The sequence below is a fragment of the Pezoporus flaviventris genome, unplaced genomic scaffold, assembly GCF_033815535.1.
Source record: "Pezoporus flaviventris isolate CSIRO_AGI_PZ_B2104156 unplaced genomic scaffold, CSIRO_AGI_Pfla_v1 ptg000073l, whole genome shotgun sequence".
NCBI classification, from domain to species: Eukaryota; Metazoa; Chordata; class Aves; order Psittaciformes; family Psittacidae; genus Pezoporus; species Pezoporus flaviventris.
In genome coordinates this window covers 2,248,641-2,267,123 of record NW_026892621.1, presented here as the reverse complement: position 1 = coordinate 2,267,123, position 18,483 = coordinate 2,248,641, and the positions used below count along the sequence as shown (strand labels likewise).

Genomic DNA, 18,483 nt, shown 5'->3' with positions numbered 1-18,483 from the left:
GGCAGGACAAACTCCTGTTAGGGGAGGATTGGAGAAGGAGTAAGGATACAAGTGGCTGTGGTGAAGCTGTAATATAACCACAAAACCTGTCAGGACTGTAACTTTGGGAACACCTTTACCTGAAGTAGCCTCTCCCTGAAGATTACACTTGCTAGCTGTTGAAAACAAAGTCAGCACATTAGCAAAGCATTACACTTGTAATTCCTTCCTCTGTTAGATGTCAAATTGATGGTAGGAACAGTAGAAGATCCCATTGCAGTTTGACACAACTGATCAGATGCTGATGGGGTGGGGGGTACATGTCTTTCTCCACAGCTGCTGAGGAATAAAGGTCTCAAGCAGGCTGCTGCCATCCTGATGACATGTGGGCTCTGGCTGGGCCAGAGCCTACAGCAGCAGCTGTTCCCCACCTGGCTTGGCTTGAGGTTTCTTTTCTCTTCCCAAAAATGTCTGTGACTTAGTTCTGTTTGATGCCACTGCACTTAGGAATTCAAGACAACGAGGCTAACACAGGCTTCACTCAGGAGAAATCTTGCTGCTCTTTTAGTGTAGCTAAGAGCAACAACAACAAACTAAACCAACAAAACCCCCCAAATGTCTGCTTTGTGTCAAAAATTAAAGCATTCCTAAAGATTCCCAGTGTGCTGCAAGGTATCTGCAGAGCTTTCAATTTCAGAAGTTTATTCTGACATCATTGTACCCCTGTGGAGCCAAGCATTTCAGAGTCTGGCGCTCTCTGCTCAGGTGGATGAAAACACTGTTCAGAACAGGCACATGAATCCTACCAGAGCAAAAACCCCCTTTGACAGTCCTGCCTTGCTTGTATTGTGATCTCAGCCTCTGTCCTGCGAAGGAGGACTCGGGAAGAGCTGCTTGGCAGAGCTTTTTGGGTCAAGAACTGGCAGGAAAGAGTCGTGACAGTTTTACCTGAACAACGTTAAGGCTTTTGTGGAGCAGTTCAGCCTTCTGGCTCAGAATTGGAACACAATTCTGGATGGTTGTAGGCAGCACCTCCTCAAGTCCACAGCTGGATGCACAAAGCAGCTGTCTATTGCTCTCCTGCAAAGAAGGAAACCCGATTCCACAGAGTAGGAATGCTGAGGGCTCAGGGCGGTCATGCCTTGGGCTGATCAAAAGCACATTTTTTCCTATATTTCCATTTTTAACCACTACTTCAATTTCCATGTCAAATCAGAAACAATGAGATTTCTGCTCCCTTTAAACCTTGAAATAGCTTCAAGTTACCCTTCACCACCCCGCGGTCATGTTGGTTTTACCACTGGTTTATTTCTTCTCACAATTTCCATTTACTTCACTGTGATTGTGAGCAGTGCTCCAGACAGAGCCATTCATGCCTCAGTCTTGACACCCTTCCATGGATTTATAGTCCACATGCCAAAGCTGTACATTCCCTCTCGTAATTTAAGCTCATGCAGTCCCTTGAACTAATGCCATTCTCCAGTTTCACTTCGCAAAGCTCACTTCAGATGAGGTGGCCAGAAGCAGACACAGATTTAGATGCATCCACTTCCCACCTTGCTCTGTCGTTGAGAGCTGTGGGGACGCAGGAGGGAAGGACAGGAGCTGGGGTGTTGTAGGGCTGTAGCTGAGCTACAACGGGCTTGAAATCTGTTGTGTGCAAACATTCTTTAGCTCCATTTCCTCTCTCACTGAACACTGGGCTCTGAAGTTCAAGGTCCAGCCTTGCAGCAGGGAGTAGGGCAGGGGGAGTGAGCTTAGCTGCAAAACAGAGGATGATCAGAGCACCTAAAGCACTGTCCCAGCCAATGCTGAAAAAGCTTCTGTACCGATCTGGCTGCAGCCATTTCTCACAGGGATGGACAAAGTTTTTTGACTGCATTTCTCAGCCCACTTTCCATCCTTTCCTGTAGAATTTGAATCCAGGTCAGTTTGAACAACTTCAGGAAAAACTTCCAAGATTCCCCTGAAGTTTGGTGGGCCAGAAAACAAGTATATGCTGCTTTTCCCCAACCAAGATCCCACAGAGCTGCTTGTTAGGAGCAAATCTAGCAGCTAACACAGTTCTGAGCCAAAGCACTGAGGAAAGCATTCAGACAAATCAAGAGTCCTGGGATGGATCCTACAAGCCATATATTTGATTATTTGTTGCAGTAGAACATGGTAATAATGAACAAACAGGAATTTGCATTTAAATAAAGCCAGTTGCAAGCTCTTGGTATTGGTTGTGGTTGGTACAAATAATGGCCTCAATGTTAACACGTGTCAGCTTCACACCTCTGCATCCAGAGCTGCAAGTGCTGTGGATGCAGGACTGAGATTTAGGTTGTAATCCTTGAGCCCAACACATCAGAAGGCAGCTGATGCCTTCAGGTTCAAAGGATACAGCCTCAGCTTCCATTTAAATGCAAAGGGCACTGGAAATACGGTGTGCACACCAAGAACCTCTGACATTTGAGTCTGCATTGCAAGCCCTGGTCTCAAACTCCTATATCACCAAGTAACTCTTCCCAATACAAACTGGAGTATTTTCCTGTGAGACAATCAGTGAGTGCCAAGACAAAAACTGCTTCTGCCCCTATGAGTGAAGCCTATGTTCACTGGGTTTTGCTCCAGCATGGCATCAGAAGGTACTTTTCATGACAAACCCCTTTCCTGTACCAACTGAGTCACTGGGAGAAGCGATGACCCCCCCCCAAGCAGCTCCACTCTCTGCCCCGAGGTTGGCGGAGACACCCCAAACCTGCCGAGCTCTGTGGAACCTCAAAGAGTTCTATGGGATAAGCACACCTTTTTCCCTCTCTTTCTCCACCACTCCAAGTTTTAGAGGATACTGAGCCCTGTATTGAATGTAAAGTTAATCCCAGCTCTGAAGCAGAGTCAGCTCAAACACTTGCCTGTCCTGCCGCTCTGCAAACCGCCATCCCTGTGCATCACTTGTGCAGCTCAGCACACCCAGCTCCAGTGCCAAACACATAGCACAGTGCAGATACCAGGAACTGCTACTGGAAAGACAGAGATTTGCAGGCAGGTGAGTCAAACAAAACCTTCAGTCAACACAAGAGGTAAATGTAGAAATATTAAAAGTACTCTACAGAGACAAAACAGGACCTGCCTGTTGGCTGAGACCTGTTTGTATCTTGTAGCATCAATTCTAAACACTAAGGAAAATTTTGCTCTTACTGTTAACCCAACCAAAGCAGGGAGAGAGAAGGCAGCATCAGCATGGGTGTAACCAGGAAGCCTGATCCCACCAGCAGGAGTTAACTGGCTCTACAAAATGCTCCTCAGTTGTCCACTGCATGTGAGTCCTGAGTCACACCCAGAGGAACAAGTATTTAACCAGATGAATCCACACACCGGGTCTTTAAACAGTGAAAACACAAAGATACTTCTTTGGAAGGGGGAAAAAACCCACATAAATAAAAAGAAAATGCGACCATTCCACACACCGCACTTGGGGCTGTAAAAGCTGCTTCTCATGATTTACTTTAGAAAACAATAAACAATATAAAGAATGAATCTTAAGCAGCAAAATGTCCTCATACAGGAGAAATACTGCAGTGACTATGAGGGCAGGTACCTCCAGAAAAGGTACCCGTACCCAACCTCGCAGGATGTACAGATGTGATGCCGAGGTGCGGTGGCAGGATTTGCCCAGATCCAGTCCTCTGAAATCAGCTCACGTAGGCACCAACACAGGTCATGTTTTTCCTTTTAATGGTGAAAGATTTTAGAATGAAGCAGAAACATATCATGTATTCCATGCAACCAACCTCATTTATTGAAAAGTCCTAATTTTATTGCCTTGTTTAGTAACATGTTTGTTCAACAAACTAATCTTTTTGTCATGAAGCAAAGCACAACTTTTTCTTATAAATAGTATAAATTATTTTATTTACAGAAACTTGTTACAAAACAAATAGACTATATATTTCTTTTCTTCTTTTAAATATCCAAAGTAATTTTTTCTATCTCATGACATTTGTTCATGTACTATACAACAGCCAACACAGGGTTCAGCTGATCAGATGCTCTTGATTATGTATACAAATTATCAAACTATTCACACATTTTACACAGGAGATTGCTTTTAGAACCAGGCTCAACACCGAGCAAGATGCTTTCAAGGCCTACATTCACATTGACATTATGTAGTGCTCATGTTAAAATCATCTTTCAAACGTAAAATATCTTTGCACAAAAGGTAAAAATGATTCTTTCCTGCTGAACAGCGAAACATTTATAAGAGTCTTTCTAAGCCCAGTTCCCTCCTCCAGGACAGAATGAGTAAAAGACAAAGAGAGAGATTCCTTGGCAAGAGAACTCTTACAGGAAGACAACTGCCTTAGAAATGCCATTTGGAAATCACGTCTGTTTCTGAATGCTTTTAAGAGGTACTTACTTGGGGTTTTGTTTTGTTTTCCTGGATATGAATTCTTTTGACCATCTTTTAGATTATTTATGAATACCATACTCCCCTTTTCCCAAAATGAGACTGAAATAGCTGGTTAAAACCACATTTTCCAAACCCTTGGCATTACATTAAACACAAGTTATCAATGGGATTGTTCCAACACAAGGTATTCTAATGAAAAAAGGTTTTAAAAAAGTCACCAGCATCATTTGCTTTGTCATCTCATTCATTTCAGAAAACACATATATATGTATGTGTGTACATATATACACATATACGCACACACATACATATATACATGCACACATATATTATATACAGGTGGAAAAAGCAAGCTCCAAAGTTTCAACTGAACATTCAAGTCTTTTAAGGAGAAGCTGTCTATGAACAGTCCAAGCTTAAAACTAGTTTTAATCAGGCACTTTCAGTTTTTCCGTTAGTTGGAAACCACGTGAGACCCACACACGACGCACACACACGGACACTAAAGGGAAGAGAGAAGCAGTGTGTCATTTAGAAACTAAATGTAGTCATCTGGGAACCAGGCAACTGAGAAGTAATGCCAGCATTGACCGTGTCGGCTCTGACCCTGCACCCAGGTTCCTGTGGCAGAACCCGACCGCAAGGATGGATCAGCTCCCAAGACAAGGACGAGGGACACAGCTTTCACAGCACGGAGGCATCCCTTCATGTTGCAGAGGCCTGGGAGCTATTGGCTTGGCAGTGAACCACTTCAAATGACAAAAAAAAAAAAACAGGTATTTGCTTTGCTTATTTTTTTTTCCTGTACTTTTTTCTTCTTTTTTTATTAATTAATTAATAAATAAATAGTAGATGATCTCAATTGTACCAAAACTGGATATAAGAAAAAAAGACCTGTGCAAAAATACATATTTAAATATGTACAATCAATTAACAAAATATGTCTTTTCTGAAATAGGGATACTTCAATATTTATAATAGAACAAGAAAATTCCAAAATAAAGATACAAAAGTATGGGGTATTTTTTGTCTTTTCTTTTTTTTTTCTTGTATAATTCTTTGTTCATCATTGCAGCAATTTTGTAGGTTAAGAAAACTGCAGGAGTCGTAATGCAAAGTTGGAAAGATTTATAAAAACTGTATCTCTTAAATTAATACCAAAATCTGTCTAGAAACAACCCAGCCACTGCAAATTCCATTTTGCATGGAAAAAATTAATTGTTAAGCTTCCTTAATTATTTACAGTAAGAAGTACGTGATGATAAAAAAAGCTTCAGGAACAATGTTCTGCTCGTAACCAAGATCGAAAACATAATATTGAAGCAGGTCTATGCTCAAGGGCAGACAGGATTTAGGATGTTCTAACTCTATTCCCAATGGCTTCCAGCAACACAGGCACTGCAGAAGCAGCGATGGGGAATTCCCATGTTAACATGGCTGCACGCTACGAAGGAGCATGAGGTTGCCATTATGCTTTCAGATCAACAGAACCTTCAAAGACCAGAGGAGAGCTGGATCACAGACTTGCTAATGTTCAACCTTGGCCAAAATTCCTGTTTCCTTTACCTCTGTGCCTACCGAGAGTCAAATTGCACTTGCGACTGGCGCTATCCCGACATGGAAGCTCTGCCCCAGGGGCTTCATCGGAGCGTGGATTTCACTCCAATTTCTCTTTGTGGCATTATCACTTTGGTTCCTTTCACATTATCCCAATTGCAGTTGCAAAAATACTTTCAACAGGGCATCCTATTAAATACAAATCCTTTTGTTCCTGAAAAGTTGTCTATATTTAAGTTTGCATAATAAGTGTCTCTAAGTACATTGCTTTCTCAAATGTGATCTTTTGTACCAATTCAAAGCTAAAGTGTCTGCATAGAGGCTTCTTGTTGTTTTGCTATAACAATGATTTTGTAGCAAGTTCAGGTTAAACTGAAAGCATCGTTAGGTAAACAACTACGCAACTGCTACTCAGAGTGGCTGTGGATTCCCTGATGTACTTCCTACTTGCCACCAGAACTGGGGAGAAGGCTGGGCTACGCAAACAATTGGACAGGCTCAGATTGTCTCTTCTCAGCAATAGCTGGTGCCCCTTTAAGGCAGGAAAACCCCCCGTCTTCTTGGTTAGGAATCTGTTTGCCTTTGCTTTGCCCCCTTTATGAAAGTTTAGGTCAGTTTTGAAACTTTACCTGATGTTCAAAAACTTAACAAAAACATCCAAGTGGATCAAATCATGACAAATAAGCCCTTTAGTGGAATTCACTTTTGAGGTGTTTTGGAGCAAGAGAAAAATCATTCATCAAAAGTGACTGGACTATATAAAACTGGGTAAAGCCCCTTTACTCAGAAAGCCTGGGGTAGGCGTGGGATGCTCTGCTGCTAAACTGGCCTTTATTCCAGAACTGGGTAGTGGTTTTGAAGCGTAACATGTCAAAGACATAGCTGTACAAACAAGGCATAAAGAAACTGGCTTTTATGGGTTTTCTTAGAAAATATTTAAATACTTTAAAAAGGGCTGTTTTTACCAGCTGGAAGGCAAATCCAGCATCATTTAACCAATACATGTTATTCCTTTTAAATAACAAAGGCCTATGGTATACAGCATAGGTCAATAAATATGTTCTTTGGGCATACAGTTTTAGAGGTTATTGGCCTTTGCCTGTTGGATGGTTTTGGATTCTTTTAAAAAACAAACCTAACTTGTTTTCTTCTGCAATCAAATCTTATTCTAAAGAACAGAAAATAAGGTTTGTATCATGGTAGTATAACATTTTTATACTTGTTTTTTTAAGCAATGGCTTCAAACAAGTTTTTTTCTGGGTTTTGTTGGGTTTGTTTTGTTGCTGTCTTTTTGAAACTCCTGATAGCTTCTTATCCCAAATTACTTGCAAAAGGCTGGGCAAAACAGAGTAGTTTTTGAATTGTGCTATTTTTATATTCCATTAAAGGAACATTGCTATAAGAACACTAAAGCCATATTCCCTTCTCGAGGGCTTCTTTCCCCTGTGCCTCACACGTTTTTCCCCCTTGTCACAGGGTCTTCTCCATTGAGGGTGTCTGTCTGGTTAGCTATCACCTACAAAAGACACCATCAGTATAAAAATAAGTCCACAGTAACGTTTATTTCCTCCCAGAAAACATTCCTTTGCCCAGCCAATCTATGTCCAATAGTGGCAAGATGATGTACTCCTGTAAGTAAAATCTCACAGATTTGTAGCAAACAGTCCAGACCACCGTTAACACTGATAAGAGCAATTATGTGGCTGAACTTCATCCAGTGTCCATTTCTAGTATATTCGCTGCTACAGACATGGCTTCAGGGAAATTCCTTGTTTAAGTGACAGTCCAGTAGATTTCCACACCTGAGGACCATGGGAAGTTGGGAAAACTCAAGGCATCTTGGAGTCCAGAAATCCAGATGGAGGTTTTGCTTGTAGTGGAAAGTGTCCAGTTTGTTTCTCACCGTGGTGCATCCAGCTATCAGGGACGTGCCTTTGGCTTTGAAGCAAGCAAAAGAAAGAGAAGGATGAGTGAGGCAGCTATTAGAGCAGGTCCCTTGAAAGACATTTTCTGGATAACAAGAGCATATTTTGGGAAGAATCAGCAGAAACAACGTGATACATACGAGGTTGTATCCTCCGAGATGTTGTATGTAACAACATGAGGTTGGCTCCTCCAAGACTTGACAATTCTCAAGCTAAAGCTCTTTAAAGTTACAATGATTTCAGACAGGATTTCCTTCCTTAATTCACCTCAAATTATACTTCTCCTTTATACTGCATAGTTGAAAAAGAAACTACTAGGTAAGTTCAAAAAGAAATTCAGCCTCTGAATGCTTCTTTTTTGTTACAGTGAACACAACATAATGGTGAAAAATCTTCATCTATGGCTGAAACTGGAAAGTAAGAAGCCATTCTGAAGCAGCTCTTCCTGACCTTCCTCTGGGTCCTGCAGGGACCCAGACATCAGGTTATCAGCACCAGGGGAAACAAAAAATTTTAGTTTTTCAATCACAAAATCTAGTTCTAAAATTCCATCTTCTGTCTTCTCCTCAAGCTGTATCAAATATTTTTGTTCCCTTCCAAGTGCTCCTACAAGTCAATTTGAATAGTATTGTTAAGAAGCCTGAGCCACGTTTCTAAATTCTCATCCTAGCTTACAAGAACTTTCTCTCCCAATACATTACTTTTCGAGTGCAATTTATCTAAAAAAAAACAAAACCCTAAACGAAATTTTAAAATGGGATCTTGTATATTCAGATCTGCTTCCTTTATAGTAAATCTATTTCCTTTATTGACTAAAAAGGTTTCTATCTTATTCACAACATTTAATCTCGTTATTATTAAGAAGTTAGTCAATGACACCTTGGGATAATAGGCTTATTTTATCACAGTATCACAGTTCTGTTATCAGCAACATTATGTTCCACTTTGCAGAATGTTTATAACTGACACAGAAACAAGAAGTCAGGCTGAGAAACACAGATCAGTTCCATGGCTGGCTGGCAAGATTTACTTTTAAAATCATTGGGTTTTTAAATGTGAGGACTGAATTTCACCTAAGAGCAGTTCAGAGGCAACATCTAAGGAACATTTTAAGGTTAAGTTTAGAAGAAATAAAGCTACACTTTATGAGAGTGTTTACAAAAATGTACTATAAAACCACTTTAAATGAGTAGTGGACAAGTAAGAGAACTATCTTTTACTTGAATAGGATCTGGACTTGGCTCGCTAATAATTAAAAGAACACATGTAAAAAAAGCAAGTGAAAAGGCATGTTCATCCTAGCTTACTTCAAGAGAAAACTTCCTACCTGATGAAAAAGAGAATTGTTCATCAGTCCTTGTGTCCCTGGGATTGCACCAGTGTGTTTTGCATGAACATTGTTCACCGATGTCAATTTGGCAACTTTATTTGTTTTGCTGCTGCTGTTTATGCTGCTTGAACCAGGTGAGCACTTTCTTTTCTTTCCTATTAATTTGTCAAGGGAAGTATGCGAATGTGAAAAACTGCTGTGTGAATTTACAGTCAGCTCGCTGGATTGATGAACAAATGGCCCTAGGGAGAGTGTGGAGTCGCTGCTGTTCATCATCACACTCATTCTCTTTATCGATTCTGCAGGGCTTCCAGTCGGAGGACCCCTCCCTGATTGGTCATGTTTGAGGCTAACAGAGTTAGCTTTGCTTGTCATACAGTTGAGGCCAACGCTGTGGGACGAAGCTGTCACTGATGGATGATAGGAGGTCCCAGAGTTTCCAGAGTTAACCACACAGTTTTTCCTAAAGGATTCTGTGGAATGAGAAGGTGCTAGCAGTGCGGAACTGTTTTTACGCTTCTTTCCTGAGCCGCTGCTGCTACTGACGCTGCCGGTGCTGTTACAGGTGCCACTGCCAGCAGAAGATTCCTTAGGTTTAAAAGATTTGCTGGATTTCATTTTCTGAGGTTTGCTGGGCATAGGTGAAGGTACAGAGGAAAGCACTGTAGGTGTTGAAGGGGATGAAGACACTTGTCTTGATTGCATACTGCAGACAGGATCCACTGCACCCAAAGTAGCAGGATTGGCATTTAGTGTCGTTCCATGTGATGGTACTGATTTATTATTCAGAGACACGCAGGAAGGAGATACCAACGCTGGCGATGACATAACTGTGGTGGGTAAGAGGAAACCTGCTGCACTGACACCGTACTGCGAAGCAGGCATCGAGTTTGTCCGATGAGGTGCACGAACTGATGCTGTGTTACTGGATGCTGGAGGAATTTTCCTACAGGTGAACAGAAAAACAAGTGAAAACCTACGGAGCTACTGTTCTTTGGAATAATATTAAGTCTAACAATGCTACATTAAAGTGTATCTTGAGGCTGATTAATGCCACTAACATTGTATTAAACTGATAGTTAATTGTTGCAAAAATACGTAAAGCAGATTATCAACTATAGATCCAATTAATCTGAACACAAGGTTACTGTTCTTTAACCAGAACTACAGGTTTCACATATTTCCACAAATACCAAGAAGAATAAGAAGTCTTTCACTTCTACTCACTTCCACATCTGTGAATTAATATGCTTCTCCAACATGAAGTCAAGTGCACATCGAATATGGTTCCACCGCTTGTCAAACACGTAATAACCTCTTCCAATCTGCTGACTACCAAATGTGCAAAACTGGAAAGAACAGATTTTTGTTGGTGTTTTCTACTTTCAGTAACAACTCACTGAATAACAGTTTATTTACAAATAAATCCTGCTAAATGAGCATGTTTTTAGATGTTTAAGTAAAAGATTAAAAAATATGTTACAATTTTTATTTCTATGGTGTAACACCATTTTTATTATGATCATTTTCTTCCCCTCTGATACTCCCATAATTATGACCAAAAGCAGTGGTCAAAATTAAATCCCTCTGATTGAACAGGGAAGGATATTAGTTTGTGTTTATATAAATATATATACACATGTAAGATCTACTTCAGAGTCTGTATTTTTCTGCAAAGGAGATAATTTTTTATACAGGCAAGGCAACAAAGCTTGTGCTTTTAGACTAAGCTTTTGTCAAGACTTGATTATTAAACTAACACATCACTGCTACCTGTACTTTGACGAATGGCACCTGAAGTAAAAAATGTGTGCATGAATGGGGTGGGGGATGCGGGGTGGGGGGAGCAAGTCCAGTAACAAAATCTCACCCAAAGGGCACCGTTTACATGTTTTTATTCCAAACCCGCAGCCCTTTAAAGCAGTTACCAATTTGATCCTCAGCGTTTTGTGTTCCTATTTCTTTTGGACTCTGAGGAAGTGATCTGCAAGCATAGTTCTTTAGCACATTTATTTTACAAGTACAGCTAAACCTTCACTGCCTACTGTGCAACAAAATGATTTTCTTAAAATCAAGGGAAAACCCCCAAGCATATCCAATACAAAACAACTCCTAAACCCCCCTCAAGTAATTTGTTTGCAAGTTCAGAGCCAGTGAGAGACCAAGGTTAAGTTTTACTGGGAACGTACAGCAGCTGGTTGAGGATGATGACCTGAAAAATGACAATCCAGTTTTTCAACAGGCTCTTCTTTTTCATCACATTCGCCCTCATCACTGGATAACCGAGATGCTGGCTCAGCTGCAGGCAAGGGAGGGTGCGGGGACTCGTGGACAGAAGGAGACTCACTAGGGGCATTTCCACTGTGCTGGGCTGGACAGCCTGGAAGCCTAGGCAAGGCAAGCAGGAAAGGTGTTACTGAACTAAATCTAGTTAAAAATTCCAAGCTTAAACACTTACTACTACCAACAGAAGGAAATCTACATTAACAGATCTCCGGTATTTTCCAGAGTCTCATAATACATCCACTGGGAGGAAGGACAGGAGGTCTGGTACCCCTGGAAAAGCAGCATTGCCCAACCACTGCTGAACTGTCAGCAGTCAGTTGACACTGCTTTTACTATTTCAAACACCAAACCCTCCTTGCTAGGAGTTACAGCTCAGCATGTAATTGCTAATTGTACGGTCACCAGGCCTAGAGCAAGAATTCCGCCCTGTCCAACAGATCTGTATCGCTCTTTCAAAGTCCACCTGATGAAGCTATCAGGATTAATTTCATACCATGGGATCTGCAGGTTTTTCTTACCTTGGAAGACTGGGGGGGTGAGGTTTGGGTTTGTTAGGTAATAAAGGCTTTGATTCTGTAAGAGTAACTCCATGAGAATTTTGGTGCAGCTCCTGGGAAGTTTTAGTAGGTGAGGGATGTGGTTCCCTGAGAGGGGGCATCTGCTGATGATGATCCGAATGTCGAAGAAGTTCCTTTTCCCTGGTTTTGCTTTTGTGCTCAGCTAATAACACATCAAATCGTTTTCTTCGACCCTGTACAGCCCTCCGCTGGGTTAAGGAATGTGTCTGCAAAACCATGAATAAATCATTAATCCCAGGCTATTAGATTTGTGGAAATCAGACACTCAAAGCATGTGTCTAGAGCTCTGAAACACAAAATTGTCACATTCACGGTTCAGCAAATAAATGGAAGAATCATAGAAACCAAACTAAGATTGCTGCGTGGACGATGATATCCCTGTCTGATAAAAGTAGAAGGTTTCTTTCAAATTTCTTTCTAAAGAAGAAGCTGCCAGAGTTCTTCTAAGGTTAAGACTAGAACCAAAAATATTTTTCACACTGGTATTTTAATTGCCAACTACTGCACAAACAAACATACTGAGTATGTACTTTCACTTACAAAAATATTTAACACGATATTTAAATCTAATGAAAGACAGGAAAAATATTTGTAAAAATACTCTGCTTCCTTCTGTATAATAATATACTCCTTAAAAACTAATGCTATCAAATAGATATGAAGGAATGCAAAACAACAGAGCAGAATGCAGAGTGAGACAGAATTCAAAGTCCTCTGAGTATCCTGAATGCTACATGTTTATATGGCACGAATTCTAGGTAAAGTGAAAGAGATGGAAGTTATTTTTGTGAATTCTTAATTCACATACAATACCTTTTTTCATATGGTATAAAAGTTTTCCTTGGGTCAATTTTCGTAGATAAAAATTACCATTATGTAATTCAAACACAAACAGCTATTCCAACAGGAATAATGTTAATAGGTATAATGTAAGGAATTGCTGAGAAGCATTTTTACTTCATTTCTACTTTACATTTTTGATTTGCCTAGATCTCTTGTAAAATCTTGAAGCTTTTCCTTCCTTTAGTAGCAAAACAATTGCCTCCCCCTGCAATTCCAAAAGGGCAATGTGTTCAAGTTCAGCTCCTCTGGGACATCAGGACTAGCTTCATTTACCTTTGTTCTGTAGGTAGTTTATTTACCAGATGATTCCCCTACTGACAGTTCAGCTGCTTTGAACAGTAGCTGATACTACACAGTTGTAGGGATCTGGATTTTTGGTTCCCTGGGACTGATACCTCTCCGCATCTGACTCCCCAAGATTTTTGAGCCAGAGGACACATTTCATCTGACCAAAAAGATTTTATGGGTTGCTTAATTTAGAGTTCCTAACTCTAAAACTCATTTCTGGGTTGGCTGTAGCGGTACATGAGGCAGCATGAGCATTTACACAAATACCTCCTAAGTATCTGCTGCAGACTTTGCTGGGGGGAAAGGAGTTTATCTAAATCCTGCATAAACAAATACTTTCAATGTTCATGAGGAATTTTAAAATTCATCATTTATGACCCAAAAGATATCCCCGAAAAGATCATGCTGACCCCCTACTACCTACACGCAAAGGAACATAATCTGCCCCATGTCAATATCCATGTTTAAAAGGTTTATACAAAAATACAAACCTCTGAGTTACTTTAAAAAATAAGTGTTTGAATAAAGCATTAACTGAACTTCAAAACCAATTCCTTCTCAGTTTTGGGCAACATATTTTGAGAGGTGCCATTTAAAGTGGTAATTACTGACAGCAGAAATCTGGAGTTTTCCATTTTCTGTCATATTCCTCAGGAAATTGAATTAAACTTTACATAATTTTCTTCTGATTGAGATATCCTACCTTGCATGTCAAAGACCTAGTACAAGGTTTCCTGGTTTCCACATCTATGACACCACAGTATATATCAGGATCAAATTCTCTCTCTGTCAAAGGTACACAGTATTGAAAAGTTATCAAAAGACATTGTGAAATACTAACATCTATTTTCATTATAAAAATTAACCAGACTGGAATCTGTTTTCAAATGTACCAATAAAACTGCACAATAAAATTGCACACAATATTGTCTACATTCTCAGCAAGCTTATGGTGTGCTGAGATACAGATCTCAAGTCTACAAACAGAACAGAGACATTCACAGCTATAAGGGACCCTGAAGGAGTAGATCCTACATTTTAGTATTAGAGTACACCACCAATATGAAGTGTGACAAATGATGGTTTTTTGGGTGTTGAGAACTCTTCTACCATTCCACTAACGCTCAAAGTTACTGCGCTTAGAAAGTGTAAAGGTCGGACAGGGTTTCCATTTTTTAAGGTGCTAGTCATTCCATTTGCTATGTACATTTTGGACCTTCCATATAGAAAGAAGGAAAGGAAAATACTTAAAGATAGTAATTCAATGTAATTTTATAACTGTAAGAACTGACAGGCCTTAGAGGTCTGTATGGTTTCTGAAAGCAATATCCACATTTCAAGTTGTTTGTGTTCTTTAAGAGTATGTCCAATTATAGATTTAAATTCTAACATATAAACCATATATAATTACAAGTTAATGTTATAAAAGTGTTTAATTTACTTCTGAAGCTTATTTCTATATATTCTGTGTATGTGTTTCTATAGATACACTACTAAGAGAAATACAGGAAATAATAATTGAAAAAAATTACCTGACAATCTTTTATGTAAAAATTTCCTATTATTTGTATTTTCTTCAGGTTTCTTTTCCAAAAACGGAGGCACAGAGAGAAGACCTTTACCATTCAGTATCTGTCCAGGGGAAGGCAAGGGTGGCTTTGGTATTGAGGGACAATTAAGGCCAGTCTTTATTGAGGAACTCACAGTAGTAGAACAAGTTGGACCAACAGCAGCTTTCAGTTGGGCACCATCTATCTTTGGATGAATCTTTTCCACTTTGACAGATGGAGTCATACTATTATTTATGGAAAAAAGGGGGAAGAAATTGAAAATTACAGTCATAAATTATAAATGTACTTAATATGTTATTACTCAACACTACTCCAATCTATTCACAATGCAAATGGAGGCCTTCCTCCTTTATTCACAGATTTTTTGTTCTTATCTTTGTTTTCACTTTTTTTACCATGTCCGTAATCTCTTCTGACCTCTTTTCCTCATTTTCTTGTAAGTATTTCAGTGAGTCAGAGAATTCAGAAACAGTTGCTTGGATTCACAAATAAACCTATTACCAAAGCAACTGGAATGAGCCAGCTGTGTCCAGTGAGAAATGCCCTGTTCTGTGACAGTAAATTATATTATCAGTTGTGTAATCTCATGTGTGCAGGTCAAAACTCACCTGAATCAGAGCTAGAGCCCCCTTATGATCAAAGTGTGCACAACAGATTGAAGAATTAAGGGCCTCTAATAAAATGGCTTGTATTTATAGTGATTTAAGATGCAGTTTTGCAAGAATTCTTGTTCAACATAGTCATGTTATATCATGACATATATATCATAATGTATATAACATGATCATGTTATAATCTTAGACTAGGCTGCTGGAAAAGATCTGGAGAAGTTTAAAGTGATTTCATACAAACTCCTCTGAAACACAAAGGAAATTCTACTGATACAGCAGTGTCTATGCAAGCAATAACATTTAGTTCTTTGTCAAAAGGCATACTCACATTTTATCATGGGGAACTTTGCTATGCTGTACCGAATGCATTAACCTGTTGTTTCCGCTCATCTGCAGCTTGTCTTTGGGCGATTTCAACACCTTGGAATTTGATGATGATGCACTAGTACCTCCACTGGATGAACGATTGCTCCCACTTCCACAGCTACCTTTGTTTTTTGAAGGGAAGGATGAAATGAGGGAAAATACTGAAGAGGAGGGAGGAGTCAAAGGTGGCTTGCTGGAGGAGCTGTGTCTTCTTTCTGAAAAGGAGGAAGAAAAAGGGATTTTAAGCTCCCACACAGAAACAATTCTCAAATATTTCATGTTGTCATTTACTCCATTAACATTTTTCCTTTATTAGCTTGGGAGGTCCCCTGCCACACACAAAGCATAGAGAATTCAAGCCTCACTGCAATCCAGGAGGTTCCACTCAATGCTGGTCCCCAGCCGGTTATGGGAGTCTCTTTTAACTTTGGGAGCTACATGCCTCAGCCACTAAAGCCTGGCTTTTAATAATGCTCCCCACTTTCCATCTTAAAGAACAAGAAAGTGAGAATGAAACCTAGACCTCAGACACACAAAGCAGAGAGACAGACCCCTATCCTCCAGCCAAACAAGCTTAAACGTACTTCCTCAAAGGATAACAATTTGTCTCCTAACGGTCAATATTATACTCTAGCCAATGTTTTAACTTTGACTTCACAACAACCTTTTGGTATGGTCTACTAGACCTTCAGTGTGAGAACACCCCTGAGAACAATACCTGAAGTACTGACTACAGTGGATTTTGGGGTGTTGTGGTGGTTGCTTTTTGTTTGCTTTGTTTTCCTCTTATAATTCCACAGGATTTCTATTTCTTCTAAAAAAAAAATAAATCTGAACATCTGAATCGAGAGTGGTCAGGTTTGTGTTGGCAAATAAATTATTTAATGTTAGGACATTAATATATTGCTAGCATCAATTCAGTTAAAATATTAACGTAATTACAATGAATTAAATCAAATCTATAAAGTATATAATTACTTGATGCATTTAATGTTATTAATTACTGTATTTGTTATTACTGTAATTATATAAAAATGTAGCTCTATAGAACAATGAATTCCCAGTCACAGCTCCAGGGAGCCCCCAGCTCTGCCTACACATGGACATGTTAAATGACCTTTTGCTCAACAGATACTTGGGCACCTGTGCTTCCTCGATGATCTCTGTAATCAACACCTGCTTAAGAGATATCTCGTAATCAAGTATATGCAAACCACAGATCTAAGTGAGACTCAAGAATTAGCTGGTCCATCAGGGGAGTGGAAATGCACCTTTCACCTCAACAGCAATAATACCTCTTCCTCAGCCAAGTGATGTTAAAGGTGCCCAAATCCACCACTCATCAATCCCAGGATCAGCTTACAGATTTTGACTTTAATTTCAGCAAACTATGAAAGAAGCAGGCTACTCATGAAGTTGCAACTACTTCAAGAGTGAAAGTAAAGTTCAGTGCAACCTGTATGGAAAGCTGTAACACTCTTGAAAACATAAATTAATACATCCATCTTCTGCTTATATGACCTATTTTCATGTTATGAGCAAGCTGGTCTATAGTGGAAGGTGTCAGGGTTTGGAACTAGATGACATTTAAAGTCCCTTCCAACACAAACCATTCTATAATTTTATCTTCCCTGCTATCCTCAATACAGCAAACACTCAGATGATGACCCACAAGGACTCCATTTATAGCTGGAAGCCACCAAACAAGTCAGCACCAACCCTGCACCAGTGTCATGAGGCACATCACCTGCAAGCAAGACTAATGAGGTGCAACAGCAAGAACCAGGGGGAAAAAAGTCAAACCACTCCAGCAGTGCAAGAGGAAGACATAGGAATCTTAACATCTATCAACCTTCTTGCAGAGGTGGGGAAGTAATGTTTTAAATATGTTCATTAGTTATGGGAGCGGAAGGAAGCATAAGAGCTCTGACTGGAGTAGGAAACTGCAGTCAAGAAGCAACTCAGAGACTGAACCATATGATGTGTTTCTCTGTTTAACTGCACAATGGGTGCACCCTAACAAACTTTCTGCAAGAGAGTCATCAGTTCTTAATTAGTGTTAACCAAAAAGCTCTGAGAGGTCATGTGAAATGACTGACAGAAATAAAATCACTGCATTTATGCATCACCCATGTCAAGAAACAACTACTTTAAAATGATAGTGTTCAGAAATAGTTATCTGTGATACTCAAAAGTTATCTACTTAGGTTTCTAGAACCACATGCCATTAAAGGGTTTGTAAGTGAAGTATGTTAGCACACTGACGTTCTAGTAAATGGCTGTGCTTTTAATATGAGGTACTGCTTATTGCCAAATGTCTTTTTATAGTAGTGGCAAGAATCCCTGAGCAGCTTTGATAAGTTACTATTTGAGGGCCATTAGTTCAAGCAATGTTACACCCTGTGAGATTATTCTGTGAGATAATGAGAGGAATTGCTCAATTCTCTTCCACCTTCGGTATATTTAGAAAATTCAAAGCCCAAGTTCTTACCACAGTTACAAATAATCTCAATCCAGTGGATGACTAATGCAATCATTGGGAGGTAAATGTGGCTTTTTTTAAGGAAGAGAGGGTGTTACTTCCTTGACAGATGAGAAGGGACTAGAGTAAGACTGGTATTTCCTTGCATCCCATCATGAGCAATAAACTAGACAAAATATTCATCTCAGCTATTAATCCAAGCGATATGAACACTTCTTTCTGGCAGCTTCAACTGCTACTGTTCTGGTACTGAACTGAGATGTTACTG

The 18,483-nt window shown here is 39.7% G+C and overlaps 1 protein-coding gene across 6 annotated transcripts in view; it reads right to left on the bottom strand.

The window, feature by feature from the left end:
• Window positions 1-7,711: 7,711 nt before the first annotated feature.
• ATXN7 (ataxin 7) overlaps window positions 7,712-18,483 on the bottom strand; it is an 82,114-nt gene continuing 71,342 nt past the window's right edge. For all 6 annotated transcript variants that reach the window (XM_061472892.1, XM_061472891.1, XM_061472893.1 and 3 more), the window contains 8 exons: window positions 15,696-15,948; window positions 14,718-14,980; window positions 13,889-13,971; window positions 11,995-12,260; window positions 11,380-11,578; window positions 10,418-10,539; window positions 9,188-10,136; window positions 7,712-7,873 (listed from right to left, as the gene is read on the bottom strand). In XM_061472892.1, coding sequence (XP_061328876.1) covers window positions 7,856-7,873; window positions 9,188-10,136; window positions 10,418-10,539; window positions 11,380-11,578; window positions 11,995-12,260; window positions 13,889-13,971; window positions 14,718-14,980; window positions 15,696-15,948 — 2,153 coding nt within the window. In that variant the 3' untranslated portion in view covers window positions 7,712-7,855. The remainder of the gene's footprint in view (window positions 7,874-9,187; window positions 10,137-10,417; window positions 10,540-11,379; window positions 11,579-11,994; window positions 12,261-13,888; window positions 13,972-14,717; window positions 14,981-15,695; window positions 15,949-18,483) is intronic.